Here is a 22,446-nt window from a genome sequence, read left to right on the forward strand (position 1 = left end):
ATGCTTGTCTTTGCATACATGCACACACACACACACACACACACAAAATTCACTCTGTGGTGTTGAGTTCTTTGGGTTCTGACAAATATATAGGGTTGCTTAACACCATAGTCATGATACAGAAAAGTTTCATCATACCATAAGTTCCCTCTTGTTGCCTTTTTATAGTCACCACTTCACCTACTTTTCCCCTGGCCACCACTTACCTGTTTTTTGTCTTACTAGTTCTTGCCTTGGTTTTAGTTGTCATTTATGAGTGTGTATGTATGTGTGTGTACATATATACACACAGTTTTACTTTTATAATTGAAACTGTTAACTATCCAAATCTAACTATTAAAAATGATAAAATATAGGGGACCAGCAGGTGGCGTGGTGGTTAAGGTGCTGGACACTCCCACATGGCCAACCATGGTTTGAGTCCTGGACCTGGTGACTTGCTTTCTCATTTTTCCTCTCTCTCTCTCTCTGTGTGTGTCTCTCTCTGGTCAAGTTAAAATAAAATGAATGAATAAACAAAATAAAGTAAATAATTCTTTAAAAAATAAAAAAACCTATAAGATATAAATGAGGAAGGAGACTGAGATAAAAATCCATAATATAAAGTATATATGTTTTAAAATGATCAGATAGTAATTTTCCATTATTTTTTTCTTTTTCTAGGCAAGATTAAATATTCAGAAAGAGTTTATGAAGCTTGTATGGAAGCTTTTGATAGCCTGCCTCTCGCTGCACTTTTAAACCAACAGTTTCTTTGTGTTCATGGTGGACTTTCACCAGAAATACACACACTGGATGATATTAGGAGAGTGAGTATATATTTCAGTTACAAGGTTGATTCCTCTTTTTTTCCACTTTGTTGTGTAGAAAACAGAAGCTTTAAACTTTGCTGTCAAGATTAAGTAATGCGACTGGCGGGTGGTGTGGTGGTTAAGGGCACTGGACTCCCACTTGGCTGACTGCAATTCGGGTCCCAGACCTGGCAGCTTGCTTTCTTGCTTTCCCTCCCTCCCTCTCTCTCTCTCTCTCACTCTGTCTCTCTGGTCAAATTAAAATAAATAAATAAATAAATACAGTTAAATAATTTTTTTAAAAAAAAGATTAGGTAATGATAAAAATCAATATACTGATATTTTAAGAAAATATATTCTAATCCTTCAGATCAATGTAGTATAGTCTGTATTCAAAGTTGGTACCACTTTTTTATGTCCATTCTGTCCCTACTTTTTGATGAGTTATTTCTGTTCTTTGTTTCTTTTCTATTTTTCACAGTTAGATAGATTCAAAGAGCCACCTGCGTTTGGACCAATGTGTGACTTGCTATGGTCTGATCCTTCTGAAGATTTTGGAAATGAAAAATCACAGGAACATTTTAGTCACAATACTGTTCGAGGATGTTCTTATTTTTATAAGTAAGGAAAAATATCCAAGATTAATACATTTTAGTTGTTAAAATAACATGTGCTTCATTAAAAAACAAAAACAAAAACAAAAACAAACCATTATTTCATTTAATTTACTCTTTTTCTCCCACAGCTATCCAGCAGTGTGTGAATTTTTGCAAAACAATAATTTGTTATCGATTATTAGAGCTCATGAAGCTCAAGATGCAGGGTAAGAGTTCTGTTTCCCTGACCCAAATTAACATCTTAAATACAAATCAAACTTAGTAATCATGATTGATGCTTTACGATGCATATTAAGCTATTTGTTTTGCAGCTATAGAATGTACAGAAAAAGTCAAACTACAGGGTTCCCTTCATTAATAACAATTTTTTCGGCACCTAATTACTTAGATGTCTACAATAATAAAGGTAAGATGTTGTTGATAAAAAAAAAACCTGTTAAACGACTTAGCATTTTAATTTACTTAATTTTTTGAAAATATAATAGAAAAGGGGTGTTTGAAACTGTGTCCAAATCTCATCATAAAAACTAAGATAGAAGAGAGGAAAGAGAACAAAAATAAAAATCCAAAATGTGAAACAAAGTTATATGTAACCATTCCACACCTTGTCACTCAACAAAAGCTTTTTTGTGAAAAGTACTGTGGTTTAAGTATATTAAGCAAAACCAAGCATGATTTTTTCAAACTCCCCTTTCTTAAATTGTTCTTATAATGAAGAGAATGTTTTCTTGTATGTTGCTGCTTGACCATTTCATTTATATTTGCATTGTCTACTTGTTTAGTTTATCATGTTTTTTATTTTATGTTCACTGATAGTCTATTCCCCTTTCTTATTCTCTACTTTAACAACTCCATGGTCTTAACAGTTCTTCATTTAGATTTACATTTGAGCTTTCTTTGATTAATTTACTCTGACCCTTCTGGAATACATTCTCCCCTTTCTTTTCTACTGTATGTTCCCTTTTTTCTTGTATCTGTTTTTTCTTTACATTTTGTTCTAGTGGTTTTCATCTCTTCCTTCCCTTCACATTGATCTATAATAACTGGATTTTATTTTCTTCTGAACATAACGTAGTAACAGAAAGTGCCAAAGGGTCTTAATCTAGATAAATGTGTGCCAAGGACAGACATCGAAGATGAGATTGGTATGTTTACCTAGTTCACATCTGAAGGGGAAATTAAGAGGCCAGTTCCTATTCTGCCTTAACATGTCTGGAATTCAGTGACTATGCCATAGCTTCAGAGTCAGACTGGTGTGGATTTGCCAGGATGTAAGAACAGAAGGCTAGAGACTTTAAAATACATTTAGAGAAATAATGAGGTCATTGCTATATATGGGTCATGTCGTAAGTTCAAAAGAGGTGCAGAAGAGTGTTCTGGATGATGGATGGTGATGGTTAAAAGATTAAAACATCTGCCTGAGATCAAATAGTAGCATGCTTGATCATTTTAAATCAGAATATACTATAAGGACATTTCCTATAGATATCTGTATATATGAAATGAAATATGGCTTTATTTTTTGAGAAGTCTATTCTCAAGAACAGAATCAAGTACTGCATTTAACTTTTACTAGTGCTTTAATTCTTAAACTGTGACTTCCCCTTGTCAATATTAAAGGAGTGTTCAATGCCAGGCTGATTATTGCCTTACTGGTTGTCATATGTCAGCCTGACTTAAGAGGTTAAGAGAACTTATCTTTTAATAATTAGAAGAGAAAAATAAAACCATTAAATCTTTCTTGTCAAAATCAAATGTCTCTTGGTGGTTCTGAGTCCGTACATAAATAGCATTCATGATATGAGTATTTACATAGTATGGCATGTTTGTAATACTTCATTTCATCTGTAAGGCAATTTTCTAGATTTTTTTTACCTTAAACAAGGTTTAAAAGCTTGGTATCAGCCAATAATTTCTGGAGCTAAATTTAAAATTCTTATATTTCATATGGGAATTTTATAAGGGAAACATATACCTATGTAAGATGTAGCAGGACTACTTTTTATTTTATATTGGCCAGAATCACAAGTCAGGGATTTAACATTTGCACATAAGTGCTTTTCATTAATTTTTTTTTTAAAGTGGGACCAGCATATGGCGTAATGGTTATATTGCTGGACTCCCACGTGGTTGACCCCAGTTCAGTCCCAGACCTGGCAGCTTAAAACCCATGCTGGGGGACCAGCAGTTAGCATAATGGCTATGTCTCTGGACTCCCACGTAGTCAACCGTGGTTCAAGTCCCAGACCCGGTGGCTTAAACTCACACCGGGCGCGTGTGCGTGCGTGCCCAAGATCCCGAGAGGAGAGTGGAGGAGAAGGGATTGCGGCGTGGCCATCCCCCCTGGGGGGTGATTTCCTGCTTTCTGTCTCTCTGTCTCTCTCTGTCTGTCTGGCGAGCGCACACGCCCTATAGCAAAAACCTCTCAAAACAAACAAACAAAAAAAAAAACCTCATGCTGGAAGCGTGTGCATAGGTGCCCAAAATCTCAAGAAGAGAACAGAGGAGAAGGGACTGTGGTGTGGCCTTCCCCCCAGGGGAGTGATTTCTCACTTTCTGTCTCTCTCTCTCTGCCGAGCACCCACACCCTATAGCAAAAATTACTCAGAAAAAAAAGATCCAAACTTTTAAAAAGTAACCATATAATTATTATAATATCTAAATAGATTCATGTGAACTACATTCTCTGGGCTTAAACTTTTTTTTTTTTTGTTTTTTGAGAGGTTTTTGCTATAGGGCATGTGCACTCGCCAGACAGAGAGAGACAGAGAGTGAGAAATCACCCCCCCCAGGGGGGATGGCCATGCCGCAATCCCTTCTCCTCCTTTCTCCTCTTGGGATCTTGGGCACACATGCACACACGCCTGGCGTGAGTTTTAAGCCACCGGCTCTGGGACGCGAACCGCAGTCGACTATATGGGAGTCCAGCGACATAGCCATTACACTAACTGCTGGTCCCTCTGGGCTTAAACTTCTAAGCTAGGTAAAGTGGACATATTAGTCTTATTTTATAGATGAGGAACAGATTAAATTATTAAGCATTTCACAGCTAGTACACATTGCGTTTGTATTATTTGAAGTGCTTAGAACCAGATATGTTTTAGATTTTGGAATATTTGTATATGCGTAATTAAGTATTTTGGGAATGAGATCCAAGTTTAACATTTATTTATGTTTCATTTACACCTTACACACATTTCTTGAAGTTACTTTTATATATTATTTTTTGTATTGTGAAATTTTGTTTTTGTTTTGTAATCACCAGCGGGCACAAGTACTTGCAAGAGAGAGAGGGAAGGAAATAGAGAAGGTATCCCCATTCCCCACTGGTGTGTTGTCATGCTGACAAATCTCTTCTCCATTTCTCCTGCCTGTCTGGATTTTTGACATGTGGGCACACATGCACAGGTGCCTGGAATGTTTTTCAAGTCACCAGGGCTGGAATTGGAATTACAAACAGCCATGTGGGATCCAGATCCCTTAAACAGCAGAGTATGGGGCCAGACCTGTTATAGCATTTTAATTGGAACCTGTCCTGAGATCAAGTGTGGAATTTTCCACTCCCAGCCACATCAGTACTCAGAAAGTTTCTGATTGTGGAGCATTTTTGATTTTCGACTAAGGATACACAGTCTGTACTTGTTGTCGCTTAGATTAAAATCCAGCCCTCCTTTTTATTTTTTATTTTAAAGAGAGATTTTTGCTATAGGGCACATGTGCTAGCCAGAGAGAGAGAGACAGACAGAAAGCAAAAAAGTCACCCCTTAGGGTGAGGGCCACACTTCAATCCCTTCTCCATTCTCCTCTTGGGATTTTAGACACGCACGCACATGTGCCCTTCGTGAGTTTTAAGCTGCTAGGTCTGGGACTCGAACCATGGTCAACTACTTGGGAGTCCAGCAAAGTAACCATTATGCCATCTGCTGGACCCTAAAATCTAGCCCTTCTAATGTAATGTTTCATAAAATAATATACCCAATGACTGAAATGTGTGTAGGTTAATTTAAGATATTAATCAGCATATTGAACTCTAGAAAGATATCTAAAATTTAAATGAGTATACTACCTTTGGATGATTTCTTTATAATGTTTTCTCTGTTGATATTTCAGTGAAATTTTTTTCTAAAAGCATTTTTGTAGTAATTTCACCTGATTTCCCATATTGAATAAAACAAATAGATTTATACATTCATAGATAAATTGTTCCACATTGTTGAAAGTTTTTTGTTTATATGCTTTATTACTACTGAACTATCCTTTTCAGGTTGCTTGCAGCTAAAAAGACCCTCTTAAATTCTTCAGCATAGGGGCCAGCAAGTGTTATGGAGTTAAGGCACTGGATCCCACGTGGCTGACTCCATGGAGTCCTGGACCTGGTGACTTGAAAATCATGCTGGGTGCATGTGTGTGTGTGCCCAAAATCCTGAGAAGAGACAGGAAGTGAAGGGATTTCAGTATAGGCATCCCCTCAAGGAGTGATTTCTCATTTTACTCTCTCTCCATCTCTGTATCTCTCTGGCAAGTGCACATGTAATAAAACTGTATTTTAAAAAATCATCCACTTGTATTAATATTGAAAACCTAGAAAATTGCTCATTGCCATTAAGTGTTTCCCCCAAAAATTGAGTTTTCACAATTTTGGGTTTAGTTTAAGTGTATGTTCATCATCAGATTATAAAGTAAAACATTCTAAGAGAATCTGGAAATTTTATTGATAATAAGAAATGAAGATCCAACTATTGCTCTGTATAAAAGTGTGTTAAAAATAAAATGTGTTATTACTAAGAATTTAGTTACTAGCTCCCTCTGCCAGCCCTGATTCCACTTATCCCCAGTTTCCCCTCCCCTTTAAAAAGAAATTTTCTGCTTTTATGTATTTTTATGTTTCGGAAGTTAAAGACAATTTATTACATTGACATTCAACTTACCTTGCAGCTGCTGTATTAAAGTATGAAAATAATGTGATGAATATTCGACAGTTTAACTGTTCTCCACATCCTTACTGGTTGCCCAATTTTATGGATGTCTTCACATGGTCTTTACCATTTGTTGGAGAAAAAGGTATGATTCTTATTTTTAAAAATAAAAGATAATTTTTATTACAGTCACATTTACTCCAGTTTACTATCAGGAACACATACTTGATAAAGGAAACTAATGTCTAATTTCACTGTGGTAAAAGCTCTAGTTGTGATAGAGCTGTACAGTGGGTGTAGATATAAGAGCCTCAAAGATATTTTAGTTAGTTGTTTACAGCCCCCATGTGAGGGTGTCTAGGGGACTGGGAAAAGATTTATAAATAGCCTGATGTTGCCTTCAGCTGTTAGGTTTCTTTCTTTTTTTCTTTAGCTTAACTCTCTTAAGAATTGATGGAAGGAGAGCTTAGCTCTGGAAGGAGAGCTTAGCTCTGGAATGGACTCTTCTGCCTATGCCACTTTGGGGGATGCCACAACAATTCAGGCAGAATTTAATAGCTTTTGTTTTGGCAATGTTAGTCATTTTATAGTATTGATAGTTCTGCACTCTGAGAGAACTTTTGAGAAATTTGGGTTCTAACCTAGTGTTTCTTCTCATTTATTGAAAGTATGTATAAAATTTTAGTAGTGATGCTCTTCTGATAATTCAGAAAACTATTTATTAGTACCAAATAGGCTTTTTAAGAGAAAAATAAATGCTACTTAAGAAATTTGTTTTTATCTTTTATTTTGGGTTTGGTAGAATTCTTAAAATTTTGTTATCTATTACATTCTTCTTTTCCATTTTAGTGTTTATTTTTTCACAAGACTGTACCCTGATTTCTGTATATGGAAAATGACAGTATGAAGTGTAGACATGATTGTGGAACATTTTGTTCTGTATGTCCCTATATTTTTTCTCACCTCTTCAGTGTTACAAAATGTTCCTTTCTGTATGATCTGTGTCACTTCTGCCAAGGCAATGTTTAGTTCTGGTATTCAGAATTAATATTTAAACTGTGTATGTTGAACAAGTTTTCTGCATATTGCCTTCAGTCCTTTTTATTTACTCAGTCCAATGAAGATAGAATTACCCACTTGAGCATTTGAGAAGGAGACCAGTTAAGAGCTTAGGTGTAAGGGATGTATTACACTTAGAACCTTCTATCTTTGGTATATGAGAAATAGTTCAGTCATAGCATCATCAGGCTAATGGGAATTTAAGAATTCATCTTGTTTACTTTCCTGCCTCTAGACTAGACTGCAACTTAACTATTTTAATGTGAACTGGGTAGCATAGAGGGTGGGGAGGCCAGGAGAGTAAGAGGAAGAAAAGGGACATTTCATAGATTATCTCTAATTTGATTCTCAGATACCTCCATAAAGAGATATTTTATTATATCTAATTGTTTATTCTCTGAGTGTTTAACCAAGGAAAGGAATAGAAATAATGTTTTTCTCAACTAGTGCACCTACAAAGGAAAAACCAGGATGGGCCAGCCAGTGTCATGGTGATTAAGGCAGCTGGATTCCACATGGCCAGCTGTGCAGTTTGAGTCCTGGACTTGGTGTCTTAAAAAACATGCCAGCCATGTGTGTATGCATGTTCAAAATCCAAAAAGGAAAAATGGAGGAGAAGGAATTATGGCATGACTATTCCCCATGAGGGATGCTTTCTCATTCTTCCTTCTCCCACTCCCCTTCCCCTTTCTGGCAAATGCATGTGCCATCTAACAAATTTTAAAATAAAGAAAATACCAGGATATCATAAAGTTTTAGGGCTCATAAGCAAACTTAATAATTATGTAGTACAACTCTTTCGAGGGATGAGATGGAGAATAGTACGCTTATATTGTTCCTGCTTTTGAAATTTGCTACTAAGTGATCTTTACTTCTTTTGCCACTTTGAATCACCTCTTATAAAGAAAGAAGTCAAACCTTTTGCCCATTTTTGTTGTTTCTCTATGAATCTTTCCTAAATTATCCACATCTTCCAAAAAATGTAAAGCTCAGATTTTAACATTATACACAAATAGAATCTTAGTTAATGTTGATCACAGTAAGAAAATTGTCTCAAACTGTGCATATTTTACCATCTTAATATATGGTAGCTGTTCAGATATACTAACTACTTCTTGCTTCTAATGAAAAAAAGTTTTGGTGTGAAAAACAAGTGACATTTTATTTGCTCTACTTCTAAGAAACCAGTATGTGGTCTCTGGTAAACAACTAACCTAAGTCAGACACTTTCTGAAAGACTGGTTTAATCCTAAGGTAACATGAAAGTACTGCTTCTTGAACCTTTGGGGAGCCAAAAATCCCTTTTTTATTTTATTAAAAAATTTTCAATTGGAAAATTTCCTGGATATACAAAGGTAGAATGAATAAAATGACTCCTATATATTAATTACTCATTTTCAAGAATGATCAAATCATGGGCATTCTTGTATCATTGTAAAATAGCTAAACTACACATAGCAACATCTATTAATTTCTTAATACAGATTTATTTGTTGAGAATCTGTTGAAGATTGTGGACTTTAGTGCCAGAAAAAATTCAACAGTATATGTATGTACATACATAGAACATTTCTTTTTTTTTGGAGAGCTTTTTGCTATAGGGCGCGTGCGCTCGCCAGACAGACTGAGACAGAAAGCGAGAAATCACTCCCCAGGGGGGATGGCCACGCCGCAATCCCTTCTCCTCCATTCTCCTCTCAGGATCTTGGGCACGCATGCACACATGCCCGGCGTTGAGTTTAAGCCACCGGGTCCGGGACTCGAACTGCGGTCGACTACATGGGAATCCAGCGACATAGCCATTATGCTAGCTGCTGGTCCCATATATAGAACATTTCTAAGATGCTTATAGATCTGAACTGAATTGGTAACCTCCCTTAAGTTTATTGCCCCCCCCCCATCTGCAGAACTGGAAGCTACATGACTGACTACAGGTTCATATCCCTATGTTGCCCTGAAAACGCACTAGATATCCAAGATCCTGACAAACCAAAGAGCTGAGGAAAAGGAATTGCAGTATGACAAGACCTTAGTGTAGATCTCTCCCATTCTCTGTCTGTCTGTCTCTCTCTCCCATGCACACATACTCTATTATGAATAAAATACACTTTAAAAAATAATGGGGCCAGCAGGTTGCATATTGGCTAAGGTACTATACTCCCACATATGATCGCGGTTCAAGTCCCAGACCTGGAGGCTTGCTTTCTTACTTTCTCTTTGTGTCTCTCTGTGGTAAATGTATGTGCCCTATAGCAAATTAAATAATGATAATAATAAGGGACAGCAAGTGGCATAGTGGTTAAGGTGCTAGGCTGCCACTTGGCCGACCCTAATTTGAATCCCAAACCCAGTGACTTGAAAATCACACTGAGTACATGTGTGTGCATGCCCATTCTGAGGAGAATGGAAGAGAAAAGATTATTATATAGCCATCCCACCCGGGGATGATTTCTTGCTTTCCCTCTCTCTGAATCTCCCCCACCCCCCGCCCCCAGTGAGCTCACACACCCTTTGAGAAAAACCTAAATAAAAAAAAAAAAGAATAAATAAAATTAAGTAATTCTTTTTTTTATATAATTATTTCTTATTTTATTTATTTATTCATTTATTTTTTAATTTGACCAGAGAGAGACAGAGGGTGAGAGCAAGAGAGAGAGGAAGTTAGAAACTGTCTCTATGTCTCTCTCTGTCTGTCTGGTGAGCGCACGCGCCCTATAGCGAAAAACTTCTCCAAAAAAAAAGCAAGCCACCAGATTCAGGACTTGAACCCTGGTCAGCCATGTGGGAGTGTCCAGCGCCTTAACTACCATGCCACCTGCTGGTCCCCAAAATTAAATAATTCTTAAAAAATATAAAAAATTTAAGAAGACCCTCTGTAGTAGCAGCTCTGTTGTGATATAATCTTCCATAGAAAATCATACATGTAAAGTTTATTCATGTTTTTGAATGTCTGGGTTTTTTTTAATGGTACTAAGGATACAAAGATGCATGTAACATGGGTCTGCATATCATTAGGAGATGTAAGAAATGAATAATATTAGGTCATCAGGAAAGTCATGATGTGTTTTTCTATGCAAAAATGTGTTGTGACTTTTCCAATAATAGTGGCTAATATGGTAAGCACTTTAAGACAAGAATGAATTTTTAGTCACTCTGAAGAGAAAAGAGGTTATTTCTGTTAGAGGGATAAAATAAACATTTGAACAGGGGCATGAAGAATGGTGGAATTGTGCTGGTGGATATGAGGAAGAATTCCAACTAAGAGAACTTCCCAAGCCTCTAAGATCATAGGTCTCCTTGACAAATGTTGAGGGTTCAGTATGATTAGTGAGTAGGATGTGTGAAGGACACAATAGTAGGAAAAGTTATATTAAGTCTAGATCATGAAGGTCTTGATCATCACACAGAGAGATTGGCAATTGGTAAATAGAGGCAAGCCACTGAAACTGAATATAACCCTGATAGTCATTTAGAAAAACTACTGTGGCAAAATGGACTGGATGCCTAAAGATAAGTCTGTTGTAGGGCTAGCAGGTGGCAGGCATGGTGGTTAAGGCACTGGACACTCACATGGCCTTCCATGGTTCAAGACCCAGACCTGGTGGCTTGCTTACTCACTTTCTCTCTGTGAAAGTTCAAATAAAAAAATAATAATAATAAATAAAATAAAATAAAATATTATTCTTTAAAAAAAGAGATTTGTTATGAAGCTGCATCAGAAGTCAAGTAGAGGGACCAGCAGTTGGCATAATGGCTATGTCACTGTACTCTCATGTAGTCGACTGTGGTTCGAGTCCTGGACTCAGTGGCTTAAACTTACGCTGGGCACGTGTGCATGTATGTCCAAGATCCCGAGAGGAGAAATGGAGGAGAAGGGATTGCGGCGTGGCCATTCGCCCTGGGGGGTGATTTCTCACTTTCTGTCTCTCTGTCTCTGTCTCTCTGGCAAGCACATGTGCCCTATAGCAAAAACCTCTCCCCCCAAAAAAGAAAAAAAAAAGTCAAGTAGAGATATAATGAAGTCCTGGTAGCATTAGAAACAGAACAGGAAGTGGCTGACAGGTGGTGTGGTTGAGGCACTGGACTCTCACATGGCCAACCACAGTTTGAGTCCTGAATCTGATGGATTGCTTTCTTACTTTCCCTCTCTATCTCTGTATCTCTCTAGTCAAGCTAAATAATTAATAAAGTAAAATAATTCAAAAAAAATTTAAATAACAAGAAAAAAGGAACAGAACAGGGAAAATTGAAAGAACTGTAGGGTCAGCAGATGGCATGGCGGTTAAGGTGCTATACTCACATATGACTGACAGTAGTTTGAGTCCCGGACCTTATAGCTTGCTTTCTCACTTTCCCTCCCTCTCTCTGGGAAAAAAAAGAAAAAATAGGGGGCCAGCATGTGGCATGGTAGTTAAGGGCGCTGGGTTCCCACATGGCCGACCATGGTTCAAGTCCTGGACCTGGTGGCTTGCTTTCTCACTTTCTCTCTCTCTTTTCCTCTCTGGTCAAATTAAAATAAATAAGGGTAAATAAAATAATTCTTTCAAAATAATATTAAGATATAATAATAAATTAAATTAATAATTTTTAAAACACTTTTTAAAAGAACCATAGAATGTAGAATCAGTGAGACTTAATGAGATTACATGTCGAAGGGAGAGCAAGTAGTTGACGATGACTTGGATATTTTGAGCAATGATAAAGATAGTGCCATTAATACGGTTTGATGAGAAAACTCTCTTTATTACAACAACATTTTACTCTGTTTATAACTGTTCTTTATCTTCATTGGAATTTCTAGACCTTTGACCATGTCAGTTTTTTTTTTTTTAAAACTAATCTTGTCTGTCTTTTTCTTCTCCTCCTCCCTTTTTTTTTAAATTTTTTTTTAAATGACATGGTCTCGGGACCAGCAGTTAGCATAATGGCTAAGTTCCCAGACTCACCCGTAAATCGTGGTTCGCGTCTCGGACCCGGTGGCTTAAAACTCACGCCAGACTCATGTGCGTGCGTGCCCCAAGATCCTGAGAGGAAAATGGGGGAGAAGGGATTGCGTCATGGCCATCCCCCAGGGGGGTGATTTCTTGCTTTCTGTCTCTCTGTTTCTGTCTGGCGAGTGCACGCACCCTATAGCAAAAAGCTCTCCAAAAAAAAGTCATGGTCTTGTCATGATCCTTCTGCCTCCCAGCTGGGACTATAGGTATACACTGTCACATGAGATTTGTTTTGGCTTTTTTTGGTCATTGTACACGAATACTCACCAGAAAGGAGATAGACAGAGGAAAAAAGGGAAATCACCCCCCAGGGGGTATGGACACCCCGTAGTCCTTCTTCTATTCTATTCAGGATTTTGAGCATACATGCACATGGACCCGCCATGTTCAAACCATTGGGTCCAGAACTTGAACCATGACGGGCCATGTGGGAATACAGCTGCTTTAACCACATGCCACCTGCTGGTCCCCACACTAGCTCTTTTTTTTTTTTTTTTTTTTTTTTTTTTTTGGTGGTTTTTTGCTTTAGGTGTGCTCACCAGAGAGACAGAGAGAAAGTGAGAAATCACCCCCCAGGGGGGATGGCCATGCCACAGTTCCTTCTCTTCCATTCTCCTCTCGGGATCTTGGGCATGCACACACATGGTGGCACCCGGCGTGAGTTTAAGCTACCGGGTCTGGGACTGTAACCATGGTCGACTACATGGGAGTTCAGCAACATAGCCATTAGGCTAACTGCTGGTCCCTCACACTAGCTCTTTTTAAGACAGTGTCTCACTATGGTGCCTGGGCCAGTCTTAAGTTTGCTGTCCTCTTGCCTCAACCTCCTGAGTCTCTAGGATTACAGGCATATACCACTGTGCCCATCCTTTAGGTTGGATTGGAAATCAAATCCAGGCACTCCCTTTCCTTCATAATATACCACCAAACTCCTTTCATTCTTCTTTTTCTTCTTTTTTTCTTTTTTTGTGTCTGAATGTGTGATGTTTTTAGCTAGGGTCTCTCAGTGTCATGATGTTCCCTGCCTCAGCCTCCTGAGTTACTGGTATTTTAGGCAAGTTTTTAAGTTGAACTGGAGATCTAACCTGGACCTTCTACATCGTCCCTTCCTTCAAAGCAATAGCATCTTAGTGCACACCACTGCAACCAAGCCTCTTTTGTGTTTTGCTTCTTCATTTGTGCTTTAAATTTTAGCTATATTCAAGTTCAGGCATCTATTTTCTCTATCCCTACAGCCAGGGTAGGAGCACTGCTATCTTTATGCAGCCTTATGAATTGATACTACCCCTTGGTTTCTAATATTAGGTGGGCTGGGGACCAGCAGTTGGTCGCTGGACTCCCATGTAGGCGACCACGGTTCGGGTCCTGGACCCAGCAGCTTAAACTCACCCAGGGGACGTGTGCGTGCCCAAGATCCCCAGAGGAGATTGGATCAGAAGGGATTGTAGCTTAGCCATACCCCCTGGGGGGTGATTTCTTGCTTTCTGTCTCTGTCTCTCTCTGTCTTTTTGGTGAGCACACACACCCTATAGCAAAAACCTCTCCAAAAAAAAGAAGAAAAAAATATATTAGGTGGGCTGTTAATAGAACCCCAGTCTATTTTTTTTTTTATCCCTAGTCTGCCCATTTCTCTGGGGTTATAGTCTAAATTTCCATTTTTATTCAAGGTTTGTTTATTTCTTCCACAGATGAATCAGAGAGAAAGAGAGAGAGAGAGGCAGAGAGATAGTACCTCTAACAGGGTCCTAATGGTACAGTCTATCCCCAGCCTCAGCCAGCCCGTTGTCATTGGTAAATGTGCTCCTGCTATACTCAGAGAGGTCTCCAAGTACAAACTTAGAACCCTCCTGTCAGCCAACCTCCAAGAGAATTGTTCCTTAATTCTGTTCCATTGTCCAGCCCCCATATTTTTTCTTAAAACATTTTTCTTTTTCTAGCCATTTCCCTCACTCTTCATGAAAACATATGCCTCCAGTGGGAGTGTTTTCTGCTTACCACTGTTCCTCTGTTTTATAAAATGTACTAATCTCAAATTCTCCTTTTGTTGAAGAGGCAACTCTTCCAACCAGGATTAGTCCTTTTAACTTGTCCTTAGATTTCATTACTGTTCTGCCTTTTTTTTTTTTTCCTCATTTGCTATAGGGTGCATGCACTTGCTATAGGGAGACAGAGAGAAAGTGAGAAATCACCCTTCAGAGAGATGGCCATGCCTCAGTCCCTTCTCTTCCATTCTCTGCTTGGGATTTTGGGTGCATGCACACATGCTCCCAATGTGTCTAGGACTCGAACCACACAGTCAGTCACATGAGATCCAACCACTTTAACCTCCATGCCCACTCCTACTGGCGCACTCTTCTGCTTTTTCAAGAAACTTTGTTTATAATTTATGTCCTCTATATTTTCAGACTCTCTCTGACTTTCATATAAAAAATAAATAACATTTCTCCCATCCAATATCTTTCTCTATTACAAGCTATGATTTTCTAGCCTTTCCTTCACAGCCATGCTTCTGGATAAAAAGTATTATATACTTAAAAACTACTGTTTAGAATCCATAAATGGCTCCATGGAGCTTTCAAGATAAACCTTAACCTTTCACACAAGGTTCTTGGATCTTCCTTTGTCTTCATCCTCAGTTTCTGCCTTTCTCTTTCATAATCGCTATGCTCCAGCTATCACATAGCGCAGCCAATTTCCTAGATGTGCTGTTCTTTAAGTTTTATGCCATCATACTTCCTTATTTTTCATAACAGCTTAATTGAGATAGAATTCACATACCATACAATTTCCCTTATTTAAATTGTAAAATTCAGTGTGGTTTGTTTGTTTGTTTGTTTGTTTTGAGAGGTTTTTGCTATAGGGCGCGTGGGCTCGCCAGACAGAGAGAGAGACAGAGAGACAGAAAGCGAGAAATCACCCCCCAGGGAGGATGGCCATGCTGCAGTCCCTTCTCCTCCATTCTCCTCTAGGGATCTTGGGCACGCGCACACACGTGCCTGGCATGAGATTTAAGTCACCGGGTCCAGGATGCGCAAACCTTGGTCGACTACGTGGGAGTCCAGCGACATAGCCATTACACTAACTGCTGGTCCCAAATTCAGTATTTTTTTGTATATTCAACAGAATTGTACAGCCATTCCCATAGTCAGTTTTAGAACATTTTTCTTCATCCTCTCAAAGAAAACCCTGTGCTCATTAGCAGTCACTCTCAAGTTTTCTCCCAACTTTTCCTTGCCAGCTGTAGATAACCACTAATCTCTGCCTCCATAGTTTTGCCTGTTCTAGACATTTCACATAAACAGAATCATAAAATTTGTGGTCTTTTGTAACTGACTTCTTTCTGTGCTTTCAGTGTTTATCCAGTGTGGCATAAATCAGGACTTCACTCCTTTTTACGATGGACTAATATTCCATTATGTGCATAAATCACATTTTGTTTATATATTTGTCAGCCTACAGACATTTGATTATTATTACTTTTTGACTGTAATGAATAATGTTACAGAGAACATTCATGTACAAGTTTTTATAGATATGTTTTCATTTTTCTTAGGCATGGGAAAAGTTGCTGGGTCATATGGTAACTTGATGTTCAACCTTTTGAGGTTTTGCTAAACTGTTTTTCAGAGCAGCTTCATCACTGAACAATCCTAATATGGGTGTATAATTTTTTCAATACTCCAGACCCTTACAAACATTTATTATCTTTTCATGTGTTTACCATTTACATGTGTTCTTTAGATCAATGTATTTTCCTATTCTTTGCTCATTTAATAGTTGAATTATTTGTTTTTTATTGTGGAAGTTCAAAGTTACCTAATGTAACTTTTTTTTTTTTTGAATAGTGACAGAAATGTTGGTAAATGTTCTGAGTATTTGCTCTGATGACGAACTGATGACTGAAGGTGAAGACCAGTTTGATGGTATGATTATTCATCTTATTATTTTTTTATTGTAAAATGATACTTCTTAACTGCCCATCCTCAGTACATACTGTTTTGCAGAAAATAGCCATTGCTTTTAGATGGCTATGCTATTTGATAGGCAAGAAGTCATTTTATTCAAATGTTAAGATTTAAAATAAATTTTAATGATTTTATTTTTTATGGTAGCGTGAGGAAATATATGAATTTTGGGAAAGGGGAAATTGGAAGAAAGAAAAGAAGAAAAAGAAAACTGAAAGGTATAAAAAGGATGTGGTTCTTCATTAACATGGACACTACTTGGAGAAGGGAGGATAAAAATGCTGCTTCTTAATGTGTCGTATTCTTAGTATATCAAATACATGCTTGAACTCCCAATGTTATTTTTACTTCTGCCTTCTAGATGACAGAGTAACCTATCTGTTCCCAACTAGTGTGTTATTTTCTAAAGGATCATTTCCTAGTTAGTTCAAGATTCCAAAAGCATTTTTTCCATAGAAACAAGGTTATACATGGTAGTTAGTTTCATATATAAGGCAACAAGCCGACATACTTAATGTATATTGATAGTATATAAATTAATACCATAAAAACAAATTAATTTTATTTTTATGTTTTGAAATATTTGTTTAAAACTTAATTTAAATATTTATTTAAAACTTGACTGACTAGGGGCCAGCAGGTGGCATGGTGATTAAGGCACTGGACTCCCATGTGGTTGACCATGTTTCAAGTCCCAAACCCAGTGGCTTAAAAATCACGCTGTGTACATGTGTGTGTATGAACAGAATCTCGAGAGAATGGAAGAGGGGATTGTGGTGTAGCCATCCCTCATGACTGGGATGGGGGTATTTCACTTTCCCTTTCTCTGTCTCTTTCTGATGAAGTCTTGTACCCTATGGTGTAACAAGCAAAACAAAACAAATTTAGTAAATAAAAGGTGAATAGCTAATAAGCTGAAAACTTGTCATTCTCTTCCATAGCCTTATCACATTTTTTAGTATACTTTTTATTGTCATAATCAGTTTCTAAATGCTTCCATGTGTTAAATACGGTCTACATATTGCTAAGACTTAATAGCTACATATTTTTAAGTGTATTAATATACCGTAGTTTTCATAGTTAATCTCACATTCTTTAGCAGTTAGTTTATTCTAAGTTATTTTTATTATGAATATAAATTCAATAAATACTTGTATAATAATTTTATTTTTTTTCTTGGAGTTAATTTTCTTGAAGGGAGTTACAGAGTGAAAGACTATGAGGGGGCCAGCAGGTGGTATGGTGATTAAGGGTACTGGACCCTCACATGGCTGACCACAGTTTGAGTCCCAGACCTAGTAGCTTGTTTTCTCCACTCGCCCCCACTCTCTCTCAAAATTTAAAAAAAATGGCGATAATAAATAAAGTTAAATAAAAACAATTCTTTAAAAAAAAAAGAATATGAGGAGTTTTGGCTTCACTTATTTTAATTGTGAACTGCCACATTCCTTTGCAGTAGAACTGGACCATTATATATAGTGCCTTCAGCAATGAGCCCATAGACGTATTTCTCGACAGGCCCAACTTGTTAGGGTTGGTCATTTGTACTTATATAGTATGTGTGTGTGTGTGTGTGTGTGTATCACACACTTTATAACTACATGTAACTTATATAGTTATATAGTAGGAAATTATAATTTTTAAATTATTTTTTTAATTATTTTTTTCTGATGGTGCTCAGAAGACAATTATAACTTTTTTCCAACTGTGTATACTATTTATTTCAATTAAATCATTTATCAAGTAATACCTGACTAGAAACTATATAGAAATTTCTTTCCTTACAAATATGTTTGATTCTTTTTTTAAAAAAAATTTATTTATTTATTTATTTTATTCATTCATTTATTTTAATTTGACTGGAAAGAGGCAGAAAGAGAGAGAGGGGGAAAGTGAGAAAGCAAGCCACCAGGTCCAGTACTTGAACCGTATTTGGCCATGGGGGAGTTTCCAGCACTTTAACCACCATGTCACCTGCTGGTCCCCAAACAGGTTTTATTCTTAAAGACTTTTTTAAAGGGGCCAGCAAACAACGTAGTTGTTAAGGTGCTGGACTCCCACATAGCTAACTGCAGTTTGAGTCCTAGACCTGGAGGCTTGAAACTCAACACGGGGCACATGTACATTCATGCCCACAATCCTGAGAGGTGAATGTAGGAGAAAGGATTAAAGTGTGGCTGTTTCCCCTTGTTGGAGAGGATGTTTGATTTCTCACTTTTTTTGTCTTTCTAGCGAGCGCATGTGCCTTATACCAAAAAACAAACAAACAAACAAACAAAAAAACTCTTTTTAAAAAGGACTTGAGGGAACCAGCAGTTAGCGTAATGGCTATGTCGCTGGACTCCCTCGTAGTTGACCGCAGTTCGTGTCCTGGACCCGGTGGCTTAAAACTCACGCCAGACACGTGTGCATGCGTGCCCAAGATCCCGAGAGGAGAATGGAGGAGAAGGGATTGCAGCGTGACCATTCCCCCTGGGGGATGATTTTTCGCTTTCTGTCTCTATGTCTCTCTCTGTCTGGCGAGCGCACACGCCCTATAGCAAAAATCTCTCCAAAAAAAAAAAAGAGGACTTAAAAATTATTTATTTAATTTTATTTTTTATTATTATTTTTAATTTGACCAGAGGTAGAAAGGGAAATTGAGAAAGCATAGCCACCAGGTCAAGGATTCGAACAATGGTCAGCTATGTGGGAGTCCAGTGCCTTAACCACCATACCACCTGCTGGCCACATTTTTAAAATAAGAATTATTTATTTGGGACCAGCAGTTAGCGTAATGGCTATGTCGCTGGACTTCCATGTAGTCAACTGTGGTTTGAGTCCCAGACCCAGTGGTTTAAACTCACACCGGGCGTGTGTGCATGCATGTCCAAGATACCCAGAAGAGAATGGAGGAGAAGGGATTGCTGGTGACCATCTCCCCGGGGGTTGATTTCTCGCTTTGTGTCTCTCTGTCTGTCTCTGTCTTTCTGGCGAGCACATGCACCCTATAGCAAAAACCTCTAAAAAAAAAAAAAGACTTAAAAATTATTTAATTTTATTATTTATTATTATTTTTAATTTGACCAGAGCAAGAAAGAAAGGGAAATTGTGAAAGCAAAGCTGCCAGGCCCAGGACTTGAACCATGGGCAGTTATGTGGGAGTCTTTCTAGCACTTTAACCACCATGTCACCTGCTGGTCCCCAAACAGGTTTTATTCTTAAAGACTTTTTTTAAGGGGCCAGCAAGCAACGTAGTTGTTAAGGTGCTGGACTCCCACATAGCTAACTATGTGCGTGCGTGCCCATGGAAAGACTACGTGGGAGTCCAGCGACATAGCCATTACGGTAACTACTGGTTCCCTTAAGTCCTTTTTTAAAAAGAATTGGGTATTTTTGTTTGTTTTTTGTTTGTTTGTTTTTGTTTTGGCTACAAGGCACATGCGCTCCCTAGAAAGACAAGGTCTAGTGCCTTAACCACGACACCACCTGCTGGTCACATTTTTTTTTTTTTGAAGAAGTTTTTGCTATAGGGCGCGTGCGCGCTCCAGACAGACAGAGAGAGACAGAGAGATAGAAAGCGAGAAATCACCCCCCAGGGGGGAAGGCCACGCCGCAATCCCTTCTCCTCCATTTTCCTCTCGGGATCTTGGGCGGGCACGCACACGCGCCCGGCATGAGTTTAAGCCACTGGGTCCCAGACTCGAACCGCAGTCTACTACGTGGGAGTCCAGCGACATAGCCATTACACTAACTGCTGGTCCCTGGCCACATTTTTTTAATAAGAATTATTTATTTGGGACCAGCAGGGAGCATAATGGCTATGTCACTGGACTCCCATGTAGTCAACCGTGGTTTGAGTCCCGGACCCGGTGACTTAAACTCACACCGGGTGCATGTGCGTGCGTGCCCAAGATCCCAAGAGGAGAATGGAGGAGAAGGGATTGTGGTGTGACCATTCTCCCAGGGGGGGGAATCTCTCACTTTCTGTCTCTCTGTCTCTTTCTGTCTTTCTGGCGAGCACACGTGCTCTATAGCAAAAACTTCTCAAAAAAAATATTTATTTAATTTGATTTATCATTACTATTTTTTAATTTTGCTACAGGGCATGTATACATACCAATGAGGGACAGAGAAAGAATGAGAAAGTAAGCTGCCAGGTCTGGGACTCAAACCATGACTGGCCATGTGGGAATCCAATGCCTTTAACCACGACACTACCTGCTGGCCCCTCACCCCATTCTTAAAGACTTTTTCTTTTCTTTTTTTTTTTTTTTACTATTTTTTAATTTGACCAGAGAGAGAGGGAAAGTGAGAACACAAGCCACCAAGTCCAGGACTCAAACTGTGATCAGCCATGTGGTGGGAGTCCAGCACCTCAACCACTATTCCACCCTGTAGTTCCCATTCTTAAAGACTTTTAAGTCCATTGGTTTAAAGTACAAAGTGACTGTGTACAGGTGCTATTATTGCCATCTGGTGATTGGCAAAAAAAATGTTCTTTTACTCTTGTACTTTCATTAATAACTGAAATAAGTATATTTATATAGATAATTTTTTAATTTAGTAAACTTTAAGGAGTACTGCTTATTTTCCTTATTTTAATCTCTTTTTAAAGTTTTACTTCAAGTTGTTTTATATATTCAGTCACATTATTTAGCTTGTAAAGTAAATATTCCAACATGTGTGCATTTCTCCCCAGTCTAGTTGATACTATAAATTTATCTTCAACAGATAATACCCGATTTCTTTGTCCTATTAATGCTATGTCTCTCTATTTTTCTCCTTAATGTCCTTCCTCAGACTCTATTCCTTTACCACCCTCTTCCCACCCTATATCTGGTATTCACAACCATTTACAGTGTTTCTATATCCTTTCGTCATTCAGTTTTGGTCATAGAGTGCAGACACTCGGTACATATTAAGTTATTCTCTTTTTTTAAGTTTATTTGCTTATTCTTCCATGAGATGGAGGAAGAGGTGGAGAGAGAGCATCCCCAACTGGATCCTTTTACACCTGTATGCCTGCTGTACTCAGAGAGGGTTCCAGATGTGAACCAGGAACCTTCCCATGTGGATCAGCCTTATAGAACGTCACATTTTACCACTGTGCCACTATCTGGCCCCTTCTCTTCTTTTGATACTTGTGTAGAAGTTTTTAGTTTTAACATATTTCATCATACATGTCTCTTCCACAAAATTTTTAAAGGCCAGACATAGTGGCATGCAGCTATAATCCCAGCAACTCAAGAGGCTGATGCAGAAGGATTGCAAGCTTGAGTTTGGCCTAGACAATATAGCAAGACCCTGTTTGAAAAAGAATTCAGTGTGGTGATGCATGCCTCCAGTTCTAGCTAGGAGGCTTAAGCAGGAAGATCATGATAGTAAGACCTTGTCTTAAAAAAAAAAGTTCTTGCTTTCTCACTTTTCTTCTCTCATGTGTTTGTCTTTCTCTGGTCAAATTACAATAAATGAATGAATAAATAAAATTAAATAAATAATTATTTTTAAAATGGAGGAGGGGGACCAACAGGTGGTGTGGTGGTTAAGGTGCTAGATGCTCACATGTGGCCAACCACAGTTCAGGTCACAGACCTGGTGGCTTGCTTTCTCATTTTCCTTCTCTCTTTGTGTTTCTCTTTCTCTGGTCAAATTAAAATAAATGAATGAGTAAATAAAATTAAATGAATAATTCTTAAAAAAATAATAATAAATTGGGGCCAGCAGATGGCATGGTGGTTAAGGGCATTGGATTCCCACGTGGCCAACTACAGTTCGAATCCCAGACCTGGCGGCTTGCTTTCTCTCTCTCTCCCCGTCCCTCTCTGGTCAAGTTAAAATAAATAAAGTTAAATAAAATAATTCTTAAAAAAAGAAAGAGAAAAATCAATAGTTTTAACTAGATATTAGTTTTCATTTTTTGCTGTTATTTAGTAAGAATAAATTTGGGCTTAGCTTGTAGGTCCTTACTATATTTTTGTGACTTTGGGCAAATTACTTAAACTCTCTGAGTCTCCCTCATATTTAGGATAATACTACTTATTCTGTAATATTGTAGGTATTGAGATAATGAATTAAATAATTCTTGGCACATAGCCTACAATTTTTTCAGATAAAGTCTTAAT

General features: G+C 38.0%; 1 protein-coding gene across 5 annotated transcripts in view; it reads left to right on the forward strand.

The window, feature by feature from the left end:
- The window catches only part of PPP3CB (protein phosphatase 3 catalytic subunit beta), a 68,688-nt gene that overhangs the window by 29,694 nt on the left and 16,548 nt on the right, over positions 1-22,446 (forward strand). For all 5 annotated transcript variants that reach the window (XM_014584852.1, XM_014584853.1, XM_006170051.1 and 2 more), the window contains exons 5-10: positions 662-809; positions 1,273-1,412; positions 1,537-1,614; positions 1,720-1,814; positions 6,344-6,469; positions 16,223-16,300. In XM_014584852.1, the coding sequence (XP_014440338.1) occupies positions 662-809; positions 1,273-1,412; positions 1,537-1,614; positions 1,720-1,814; positions 6,344-6,469; positions 16,223-16,300 (665 nt within the window). The remainder of the gene's footprint in view (positions 1-661; positions 810-1,272; positions 1,413-1,536; positions 1,615-1,719; positions 1,815-6,343; positions 6,470-16,222; positions 16,301-22,446) is intronic.

Source organism: Tupaia chinensis, unplaced genomic scaffold (genome assembly GCF_000334495.1).
Source record: "Tupaia chinensis unplaced genomic scaffold, TupChi_1.0 Scaffold148012_1, whole genome shotgun sequence".
Lineage (NCBI taxonomy): Eukaryota > Metazoa > Chordata > Mammalia > Scandentia > Tupaiidae > Tupaia > Tupaia belangeri.